Raw genomic sequence first — 12,689 nt, forward strand, 5'->3', positions numbered from 1 at the left:
TTGTTATTCCTTTTCTGGCTTTTAGATACTCATTTATTTTTTTTTCCTTTTTAAAATTGTGTATGATATACATATTTGGTGCTATAAATTTCCCTCCAAGAACTGGTTTATGGGAAACAGCATCATTTTCAAGATATCCAACATTTTCATATTTTGTTTTACACCTTTAAAGAGTTGCTTAACAGAATTTTAATATGTACATGAATAAACGCACTTTGATTGCATTATAGGGAAAAAATGATTTTTTTTGTTCTTATTTTAATTTCTTGAGCTTTTCCATATGGATTCATTTACAGTCATTGTTCATAGATGTTTGATGTGCACTTGAAAATAACACATCTTCCTTGTTGGCAGACGAACATTACTATGAAAATGTTTCCTATAACCTTATAATTTCTGTGCACTCGACCTGCCATGGACTGAGACAGACACGTTTGTCTCCATTATTAATGCGTGGCTACTTATTATTTGGTTCTTATGGTTTCCACCTTGTGAAATTTATTTTCTTCAAGGATTAGATATTAGCATATATTGTATTTTTGTTGTGAATTTTAGCCTTTGGAATCATAAGTGTCTTAGCTTTGTAATTATTTGGTTGAATTGTGCTTTGTGTGATATTAAAATCACATAATCTGCTTTATTTTTATTTTCATTTGCCTGGTTGCCTGGTATACATTTCATATCTCTTCTCTTTATCCTTTCTGGATCACTGTGGCTTAAGGCATCTCCTATATTGAGCATGAACTCAGATTTTTTTCCTCATCTGTAAAATCCAATCTGAAAGTTTTTTTCTTTTTTTCATTAAACATTGATATGAGCCAGGCATGGTGGCTCAGGCCTGTAATCCCAGCACTTTGAGAGGCTGAGGCTGAAGTCTTGAAGCCAATTGTTTGAGACCAGCCTGGACAACACAGTGAAACCTCATGTCTATAAAACTAATGAGCCAGGCCAGGTGGCATGTGCCTGTAGTTTCAGCTATGTGGGAGGCTGGGGAAAGGGGATGGATTGAGCCCAGAAGTTCAAGCTCATAGTGAGCCAAGATCATGCCACTGCACTTCAGCCTGGGCAACAGAGCAAGACTCTGCCTCAAAAATAAACAAAACAACAACAGAGACAGCAATATGACTGACATTTTCATCCTACTGTTTTATTCTAATTCTATTTAATGTATGGTACTTTATGGTCTATTCTATTCGCCCTATCCAGATATTTCTTTGGGTACTTAAAAATGGCATAATTCTTGTTCCAGCAGTTATCTTTTATTAAAATCTTTATACGAAACTCTTGGTCTACTGCTGTGTAAGACAATGCATGTTAGTTCCCTACTAAGCCCAATAGTGAGGTTGTCTAGCAACTCTTCTTCCATCTCTCTTCCTCTACATCCAATTTTAGTCATAATTATCTTAATATTTATACTCTTAATTACATTTAAGGGTTTACAGTTCTATTGTCAGTTTCAACTGATCTCTTTTTATTTAATTAACATCTACGAGAAGAATCAAGAGACTTACTCTACTTTCTATAGATATTCTCACATCTACCATTTTTGTACTATTAAACTCCAACAGATAGAACATTTACAGAGTATTCTGGTACCTTCATTCCCATATTTTGATCTTACATAGTTAACATATTCACTGTTCACCTGGAACCTTTTGCTGAAACTTCTTCAATCTTGCCTTGGTTTAATTTTATTTATTTATTTATTTTTTTTGAGACAGTCTCACTCAGTCGCCCAGGCTGGAATGCAATGGTACAATCTCGGCTCACTGCAAGCTCCACCAAGTTCAAGTGATTCTCCTGCTTCAGCCTCCTGAGTAGCTGGGATTACAGGCACCCACCACCACACCTGGCTAATTTTTGTATTTTTGGTAGAAACAGGGTTTTACCATGTTGGTCAGGCTGGTCTCGAACTCCTGACCTCATGATCCACCTGCCTCGGCCTCCAAAAGTGCTGAGATTACAGGCATGAGCCATCTTGCTCAGCCTTACCTTCATTTTATAAAGCTTTTTCTTCAATATAACTCAAGCAAACACTATTCAGTTCTGGCAGATTCATAACTGTGTGTCTGGTTTTATATTCAAGAAACAATTCAGCTAGATAGTAAAATTTTTGACTCAGATTCTCTTTTTGAGTATGTTAAATATGTTCTTCCCAATGTTTTTTAACGACAAAAAAAAATGATGATTTACAAAAGTTCTATCCAAGCTCATATTCTTTCCCTTATAAGCATTTGAACATGTTCATGGATCCACAAAGGTGTTTTATTGTTAATGTTTATAGTCAAATAGATTTATTAAGCTATATTTCTTTGCAAACTAGTCTGAGTCAATTTTCCCAGGCATTTATTCAATATTTAGATTTAACTACATTTTTTTAACTTTAGGAAATATATTTTTGTATTTTTAAAAAAATATTCATTCTGTTTAATAGCTGTTTTAAAAATTTATCCAGGGACTCATTTATATGCAGGTTGACTTCTTTTGCCAAACTTCCATATTTACCCTTTCATCCTGAACTTCTTTTATCATTCCCTTTATTTGCTTTGCTCATTGAAATCCTTTTTCCCTATTGTGCTCTCTGGAGGATTTGCCTTCTATTGTATTCCTTTGCATTTATTCTTTATTTCTGAATTTTTTTTTTCTAATGCTTTCCTAACTTTCATCAGTTCTAACTTCATATATTCCTGTTGTCTAGCAATTTCTCATGTTTTATGTGCTTTCTTAACTTTTTAAAGCTAATTTGCAAATATATCATTAGTTTTCACCTCTTTAGAAGACACATTTTTCTGGTGTAGTCTTGCTGTCTGTGAGAATATTGGTTCATCCTCATTTTTTTTTTTTTTTGGTATTATGAAAAGGACTGTGATACTCAGAAGTTGTATGACATAGAAGTAGAATATATAGAAAAAAATAGAGAGAGAAGGTAGATAGGCAATTTGGAGGCATGTTGTAAAAGTCCTTTTAAGCCACACATAAGATATTGGTTCTACATAGAGAACTGGAAGAATATTGTAAACACATAGTATTTACAAAGAAGAGTGTAATAGTATTTACATAAAAAAAGTGTCAGGATCATCAATAATCTGTTTTCTTTCTAGTCATTAACAGAAGTTTGTTAAAGTCTTCCATGATGATTGAGGATACTTCTTTTTCTTCTTAGGGTTATATCACTTTTGCTTTATATATTTTGAAACTATGTTATTGGGTGCATACATGTTTATGACATTTTCTACACAGATTGGCATTTTTGTCATTATTAAATGTCCCTCATTATTTCCAGTAATGCATTAAGACCCAAAATCTACTTTACACTAAAGTATCATATGAGCTTCATTTCCCATCCTCCTACTTTCAACATTTCTGTCTTTACAGTTTTAATTTAAAATGCTATGTCTTTCAGTTCTAGAAAATTATGTGATAAAATTCTCCATCCTTATATCTATGGTCTCTGACTTGTACTCTATTTCCTTGAGTATATTAATTATGGTTATTTTTAAATTCTTATCTGCTAAGTCCAATATCTGGGTCACCCATAGTATTGTTTCTATTTTTTTCTCATTGTTTTGCTCTATCTCTTGACATATTTATAATTTTTGACTGAAAGCTGAATACTATGTATTAAAAAAAACTCCCAAAGCTCAAAATTACGTTACTGTACCCCAGAAAGGTGGGCAGATGGAACAGGAGACTTCCTTACTATAAACAGAGTTGAGCAGACTCAAGTCTGGATTGCAGCTTGGGTGAGATTCCATCAACTCCTGGTTTATCCGTGGGTAAGCTAAGGTGTCCACTGGGAACTCCCACCCCACTAGCAGGTACTGACATCTAATATTCATATCCTTAGCCCTGAAATATTGTTTAAAAACCCCCACTCTGCTTCTAAAGGTTTTCTGCTGAGCTTATCAGTTTCTTGCTCTCCTTAGCTCCAGAATTCAATAAAATATGTTGACAGGAATACTGGTAGTGTCAGGCATGGCACTTGACCTTCCATGGCCCTAAAGTTTTTAAGTTTTTATCTCTATATCCCTGCAATATCAAAAAAATTCTGCTAATTTTTATACACAACTTCACCTCTTACCCTTCATACACACCCAGGGAGAGAGAAAGAGAGAGAGCTGCATCCCTCTGTATGGCCTTTGCCTGAAACATAGGTCTCTTCTCCTTATGGGCAAACTCTTTCAGAGAAAAAGTAGCTGCAAAATGTCAGCCGCCCCCTTGCATCTCACACCCTGGTTAAGCCTAGTTTTGTGTAGTAGTTCTGATAGGCCTCTAGTCAGTTCCAAGCTACTCCATCATAGCCAGTGCTACGCCTGAATATGAAGAAGATAATTCTGGAAACAGTATAGAAAAAGAGAAGTTAATAATAGAGACCAGTTAATATTTATCAGGCAAGAGATCATGCAAGTCTGGACTAATTAAATTATGAGAAATAGGAGGAGATGTTTCAAAGCAGCAGAATATAGAGTTGGAGAATTTCAAAGGCCGAGTCCATTTTAAGGGTAAGAGAAACTATAATGAACAATGTTATTTTAATTGATCATGTTTGGGATTCACTGAAAGCTCTGACCCTGAAATTGTATATCTTTTACTTGAGAATTTTCTGTCATTGTTTTTTCGAATGTTTTTTTCCTGCAGAATTTAAAGTAACAAAGATGTGTGCTGTCTATGCAGAGGACACATAATGAACAGGTAAATAATTCTGGACTTAAACCTCAGTGTAGCACTCATTTCCAAAAATAGTTGTCTTCATTTGAAATACATTCGTTTCTTCCAGTGGTCTTTATCTGATCCTTCATACCCGTTAGGAAGCAACTATATTCAGTATTAATTAAGCAAATACACATTTCTGTGATGTATTCTTTTACTCTAATTGATCAACACTAAAAGGTCTCAAATGAAATGTCCAAGGGAATCTAGAAGGTGTGTGACATTATTTAAGAAGCCTACTTGAAATGTACAGGTAAATTAATGTTACCTTTGCCTTATTTGGGAATGAGAGGAAAAGCAAGTATTGATATCTACTGAGTCCACATAAGAAGATATCCTGATAAAAAAATTTTTACTAAAATAGACATATAATATTGTTAATGATAAAAATGGAATTTTTATCCTTGCAAAATAAATAATTTATTAATGATTCTACTTGAAATGTACCATCTGTAAGGAACACTCAGTGCCATCCTCATTTCATTTTCTCAAACTCTTCAGTCCTCAGCCACCTGTTCATCTTCTGCGGCCTCCGTTCATCACTGATGATTCCACCCTTTGCTCTGCCACAGCCTGCTGAATCTTTCCCCTTCACTGAGCTGCGGCTTTCCTTGGCCCTCACGGGAACTCCCACTTCCATTTTCCTCCTGTACCTCGAATCCTTTCCTTCTGTTTCTCCCCTCCAGCTTCAACTGCTGAGGTTCTCCAGAATTCTTCTCAAGACCTTCTGGTTTACTCATTGTACCCACTCTTCACGGGCATCTTATTCATTACTAACACTTCAGTTATCATCTCTATCCTGATCATTCGCCTTTATCTGTAGAGTTTGTATTTACATTCCCAACTTTACACCTGCCTATTTCAACAGCGAATGCAATGACTTCAGATTTCTCATTAAAAACAAGTACAGCCAGAAACCAGTGACATCACATGTTTAAAGTGACGTGAGAACTGTCAAGTCAGAGTTCCACACACAGTGAAAACATGTTTTAGCAACGAAAGCAAAATAAAGATAATCTACAATGAAAGAAAACTAAGAGAATTCATAGCCAGTAGAAATGCATAAAATCAAATGCTAAAAAAATTCTCCAGGCCAGAAAAAAAAGAACAATTATACTAATGTTAAATAGAAACTTGAAACTTAAGGAATGAAGAAGAAAGCAGAAATTGGTAAGTGTCTAAATAAATATATTACACTATTATTTTCCTCTAAAGTCCTTTAAGATATGTATACTTATTGAAATATTAAAAAGTATAACATTTTGTGATGGAGTTCTGAACACATGCAGATGTAGTATCTATGACAGCTATAATACAGAATGGGAAGGCTACAGGGACCAATTTGGTGATAAGGTCTTCAACTTCACTGGAAATGAAGAATCATCTCTAAGAAGACTAACAAGATATTAGGCATATATGTTGTAACTTCCAGAACCACCACACATACATGTACACAGCACTGTACAAAGAGATACAGTTTCAATACATAAATTAGGCCAGGCATGGTACCTCACACCTATAATCCCAGCACTTTGGGAGGCCGAGGAAGGCAGAAGGCTTGAGGTCAGGAGTTCGAGACCAACCTGGCCAACATGGTGAAACCATGTCTCTACTAAAAATACAAAAATTAGCACTGGCGTGATGGCACACGTCTGCAGTCCCAGCTACTTGGGAGGCTGAGGCAAGTGAATCACTCGAACCCAGGAGGCATAGGTTGCAGTGAGCCGAGATCGTGCCACTGCACTCTGGCCTAGGCGACAGGGGGAGACTTCATCTCAAAACAAAACAAAGATAAATTAAAAGAGAATTCAAAAAGTATTAAAATAATCTAAAAGGGGACAGGAAAAGTGAAAGAGGAAGCAAACAAAAAAAAATAGTAGGCTATATTCAAATGTACTGATAATTACATTAAATATAAAAGGACTAAACATACCAATTAAAGAGAGTTTGTCATATTAATTAAAAAATAAGACTCAGCTTAGGCTTTCTATTAAGAAAAGCAAAGTTAAATGTCATGACATGGATAAATCAAAGTTTAGAGGAAGATATAACACATAAACACTAATTAAATAAAAGCTAGAGTGACTATTAATATCTAAGTACACTTCAGAACAGATAAAATCCATTAAAATACACAAATTTTAGTTCGTTTAATTTTTTTAAATTATCAGAAAAATGTATTGCGTAAGTGCTATGGACTAAAGATACCCCCAAGTGTATTTGTTAAAACCCTGGCACACGTCTGCAGTCCCAGCTACTTGGGAGGCTGAGGCAAGTGAATCACTCGAACCCAGGAGGCAAATGATCCCATTTGGAGGTGTGGCTTTTGAAAGGTGGTTAGATTTAGATGGGGGCATGATAGAGTGGTCTCCAGGATGGGATTAGAGCCCTTATAAGAAGAGGACAGGTAAGGACACAGGAGAAGATAGCCACCTGCAAGCCAGGAGGAGAGCCCACACCAGGAACGGGCAGGCACCTTCATCTAGGACTTGCAGCCTCCAGAGACTTGAGAAATAACTCCTGTTGTTTAGGCCACCCAGTATCTGGAATTTTGTTATGGCAGCCTGAGCCGAATGAGTGAGCTGTGCCAGCTATGAATTCTCGTAGTGTTCTTTCATCATAGATGATTTTGCCTTCGTTCCTAAAGTATATTTTATGTGCATGGAATTCTGACTTGACAGTTCTTATAGCACTTTAAAAATGCTGTTTCGCCATTTTCTGGCTGCATTTGTTTCTAATGAGAAACCGAAATTCACACCAAATGAAGAAATATGCCCCTAGTGTGCTACCTATTACAGTGACCTACCTATATTAAGAATTGTACTCACATATATGTTGAATGTAAAAAATGGTGGCCAAAAAATTTTAAGAAAATTCAACGTACACAGTTCACTTACATTTAGCTCCTAAAGGAATCATGCATACTTAAGAAATCTCATTAATTTCCTGGGCAACATACAGGGAGTGCTAAGTCTTCGGTACAAATGAAAGCCAGGAAGATATCATAGGCAATAGAAGGTTCCAAAAGAGAAGTAGATTTGATGAGTAGATTCGAATTGGTAGAAATCTTGGGTACATGACTGGATACAGAGAAACAAATTAGGGGAAAAAACAAAAATTCCATTATTTTGTGGTTGGTGGTGATGGGGGCTGGGGGGACGGATGCTCAAAATTGTGAAAAAGTCACTTATTGTGATGTGTATCCAAATGGTGGCAAACTGGCAATACTGTTAAATAAAAGCTGCTTATTGCAATCAGAAATGATGAGTTCGTGTCGTTTGTAGGGACATGGATGAATCTGGAGAACATCATTCTCAGCAAACAGACACAAGAACAGAAAATGAAACACCGCATATTCTCACTCATAGGCGGGTGATGAAAAATGAGAACACATGGACACAGAAAGGGGAGTACTAAACACTAGGGTCTATTGGGGGGAAAAGGGGAGGGCCAGTGGGAGGGGGAGGTGGGGAGGGATAGCCTGGGGAGAAACGCCAAATGTGGGTGAAGGGGAGAAAGCAAACAGAACACCCTGCCATGTGTGTACCTATGCAACTGTATTGCATCCTCTGCACATGTACCCCAAAACCTAAAACGCAATAAATAAATAAATAAAAGCTGCTTATTTTAACCTTTAGAATTGCTTTAATAAATTCTGAAATAACTTACTGGCTGCACGGTAGCTATGCTCTATAACACATTGTTTTCTTTGAAAAACAAAAACACAGGTGTCCATTTCTACGTATTTTTCAAATAATAACGCCACTGTGTTCAGAGAGGGGCACCAGTATCAATCACAGCAGATGCTGAAGATGGCAGAGCGGCATGTTTACCTAATCGTGAACTAGCAAAATTTTAGAATAACGTTTCCTGTTTTCCATAAGAAAATGTTTCAATGTTCTTAAATTTAATTCTTGCCAGTTAAATTGAATAAGAAGAAAATGTTTAGAAAATAAAACTGTCTCTCAGATCAACTGTAAATTTTTCCAAATAAACTTTATGATTCCCTTTAATTTTTGGAATGTCCTCATATGTTATTTTTATCCACTCAGGCTGCCATAGCAAAATACCATAAGCTCAGTAGCTTATAAATAACACGCATTCATTTCTGAAAGCTGGGAAGTCCAAGGTCAAGGTGCCAGTCAATTTGGTGTTTGGCGAAGATGGAATCTCTGGTTCACAGACAGCGCGTTCTCCCTGTGTACTCAGCTGGTAGAAGAGATGAGGGAGCTCTCTGGAGGCTCTTTTATAAGGGACTAATTCCATTCATGTGGGGTCCACTCTCAAGATCTAATCACCTCCCAAAGACCTCATCTCCTCTAATACCATCATCCTGGGATGAAGGTTTCCACATGGGAATTTGGAGGGAACACATGTTTTTAGAAAATAATAAAAAAAGCAAGGTATTTTGTGGCGACATGATTTTCGGGTGAATTCTGCAGCTGCAAGGCTGCCAGTGAGTACTCTTGGGGCAAACGGGAAAAGGGTTAAGCTTCCAAGTTTGTGGTAGTTTGTGGCATCCCCAGGAAGTTAATATAGGCCTTTTATTAAAATGTATTATGAACAAATGGATGTGTATTAGTACCTGTCCCAAATCCACTATGAGGCATATGCACATAATGTGTAATGTGAGAGGAAGGTGGGGGGCAATTTCATTAATATAAGCACATTGTTTCCTAAGGATCTAACTTAGGAAAAGATCACACCATTGAATACACAGGATCTGGTGCTTTACTAATTAATATCATCATCTTTTAATAAAAAGAAAATACAACGTGTAGCACAATGTCTCTCAAACAGTAGGCACTCAACAGGTATCTGTGAAATCATTAATAATGGATTCATGAGTGATTCCTATTTATCATGCTTCAATAAAAACATCTTTCATATCTTACACATTATTAAAATGCTATTATGTATAAGTCTTAAAACACTGACCAACGGCCAAGCTTCAAGTAGGCTTCTATCCTAATATGTAACAACATTAAACAGTCTGGACATTAACAAAGTCTAGAATCTCTGCATTTATAGACTCTCAAATCGTACATACGTGTCTGTCCTCAGCCCCACAAGCCACGAATCGTCCACAAGGACTGAAAGCGATTCCACATGGATAGCTACGGTTTGGGTGCCCTTCGAAGTGGCGCTCACACCTATGGGGAGGAAAGAAACACCAAGAGAAAAATAAATTTTAAATTTTAATACAAATTAAAGGAGAGAAAACAACTTGTTGCTTTTCTTCACAAACAGGCAAAAATGAATAATGAAAGAATATTTTATATGTGAGAATTATTAAATGGTTAATGGGTCTCTTCCATTTAAAAATGGGATATTTAAAAATAATTCAAACACCATTCAAAATCACAAATCCCAAAGATGACAAAACTAATAGTAAATAAACTTTTATATATGATAAATATTAAATGTAATCATATTCTGGAAATTTTTTAAATATCAGAACAAACCTAACAAATCTTCTAAAATAGTAAATTATTTAGATAAATTATTCCAAGACTTTTGGGAGGTGAAACATTCTATCAAGGGTGGTTAAGTTTCACAACTATTTAAAAAGTAGCATATGAAATTTGTTTACTGTAAAAAAAAGTCAAGGAATTCCTATTAATTATGGAGAAAATCTCCAACACATTTTGGGGATGACCAGAGCCTTCATAAGAAGCCTCCATAAGCCTTGACCAGCACAGGGCTGGGGACCACAAAGATGCCCTGCAGGGTCCCTGCTCAAGGTGCCCTGAGTGGTGGCAAAGTCACACAGCACACAGGTGACTATACACAATACAAATACAATACAACACAAATATAATACAATACCAATGCAAATACAAAATAGAAACACAAAACACAAAGGATGCGCTTTTGTATTTGATTAAAGTGATGAAAGAGCGCGAAGACACTCTGCTAATTGTATCCCTGTGAATCGGTATATGTGCATGCACATGACATAAAAATCCGTATCAGCTTGTGATGTTGTTATATATATTATCTATGCAGTGATCATTATATTATATATGTAGTGACCATAATTATCAGGAAATATATACTTTTTGCTTAAAAAGGATTTTATTTGTATATAAAATAATTTACATTTCATATAAATACATAAAGTTAGCAGAATATACATGATGATCTGTAAATAAAGCATATGACTGTTGGTAACAATGTAACTGCCTAAACTATCTAACTTTGGAATGCTGGAAGCCGGTTCACATAAAGTTATGTAACCTTTACATATCTAGTAATGACTTTTACTGACATAAAATTGGCTGTAAAATAAAATAACACTGGCAGAAACAGTAATCAATTAGTCCTACATAGGCAATTTCATAACAATTTCATTTTTTAGAATAAATATATTTTTATTCCCTTAAAAAAGCAATTTCTGTTGACCACCGACAAGGAATACACTGATTGAACACTTTATATTTATAGGAATGATTTATATTTTCAAAACAATCTTAGGAAAATCAATTAAGATAGCTTAGCTATTTTTTATTAACTTGTTTTCCATATGATATCTGTAGTTCCAGATGTTACAGTAGAGGCTCACCCTGTCTTCTGGATCTTAAAACACTTCTGTCGAAATCCTCTGAGGATTGCAAGTAGAAATCCTTAAATATTCACTGTCCAAATTTCAATGAAGAGACCCCGTGCAGTAGAGCAGTGTCCACTTCATTACATGCCACAGCAATGGAGCTGTACAACCAAAGAACCATCTCTGAACAGGACTGCTCTGGCTCCACGTGGGCAGCAGTTCAGCTGAAAACACATTCCCACAACCACACCTATCATCTAGAATCATACCGAATGCAGCTAATGCCTGAAAACACTTGTTTGAACAACAAAGCTTTTTAAGTGTGAAATGGTTCTACACAGTTGTGATTAAAAATGCCATGTCCATGTAATATCTTAATTTGTGTGTCAAGTTCAGTATTTTATTTGTTGACTACCCATTATGTCCTATGTAGTATAAATTCTACAAAGATTTTTTTTATTTTTGAGATGGAGTCTCATTCTGTCACCCAGGCTGGAGTACAGTGGCGTGATCCCAGCTCACTGCAACCTCCGCCTCCTGGGTTCAAGTGACTCTCCTGCCTCGGCCTCCAGAGCAGCTGGGATTACCACGCCCAGCAAATTTTTGTATTTGTACTAGAGACGGGGTCTCATCATGTTGGCCAGGCTGGTCTCAAACTCCTGACTTCAGATTATCCACCTGCCTTGGCCTCCCAAAGTGCTGGGATTACAGGCGTGAGCCACTGTACCCAGTCAAGATAATTCTTTTTTTTTTCGAGATGGAGTCTTGCTATGTCACCCAGGCTGGAGTGCACTGTCACAATGGCCAAGATAATTCTGTCTAGAAAAATCTGTAGATGGTAATATAGGGCAGTAGAAAAATAACCCGAACTATACTGTACTACTGAGAAAAAAATGAAATCTTTGCAAAAATGTCATAAACACTTGTCATATATTTCTTTCTTTCTTTTACATTATTTTTTAAATTTTCACATTCTTCTTTTACTATTGGGGTGTTGAACAATGAGAACACATGGACACAGGGAGGGCAGTACTACACACTGGGGTCCGTTGCAGGGAATAGGGGAGGGACAGCAGGGGGTGGGGAGTCGGGGAGAGAGAGCATGGGGAGAAATGCCAGATATAGGTGAAGGGGAGGAAGGCAGCAAATCACACTGCCACATGTGTACCTATGCAACAATCTTGCATGTTCTTCACATGTACCTCAAAACCTAAAATGCAATTAAAAAAAATGATTTCAAGACCAGCCGGACCAACACAATGAAACCCCCATCTTAAAATTAAAAAAATAAAAACACACACACAAAAGAAAAACCACAAAGAAAAAAATCGTCAAAGCACTCATAATCCTTCCATTCAATGACAACCATGGAAAGTAATGTGGCACATGTACTACACATTTTCTCTGCATATGCAAAGGGCTTTTTTCT

At 36.4% G+C, this 12,689-nt stretch overlaps 1 protein-coding gene across 9 annotated transcripts in view; it reads right to left on the bottom strand.

The window, feature by feature from the left end:
* WDR27 (WD repeat domain 27) overlaps window positions 1-12,689 on the bottom strand; it is a 304,525-nt gene that overhangs the window by 170,004 nt on the left and 121,832 nt on the right. For all 9 annotated transcript variants that reach the window (XM_078370488.1, XM_078370485.1, XM_078370484.1 and 6 more), the window contains exon 23: window positions 9,761-9,863. In XM_078370488.1, coding sequence (XP_078226614.1) covers window positions 9,761-9,863 — 103 coding nt within the window. The remainder of the gene's footprint in view (window positions 1-9,760; window positions 9,864-12,689) is intronic.

Source organism: Callithrix jacchus, chromosome 4 (assembly GCF_049354715.1).
Source record: "Callithrix jacchus isolate 240 chromosome 4, calJac240_pri, whole genome shotgun sequence".
NCBI lineage: Eukaryota > Metazoa > Chordata > Mammalia > Primates > Cebidae > Callithrix > Callithrix jacchus.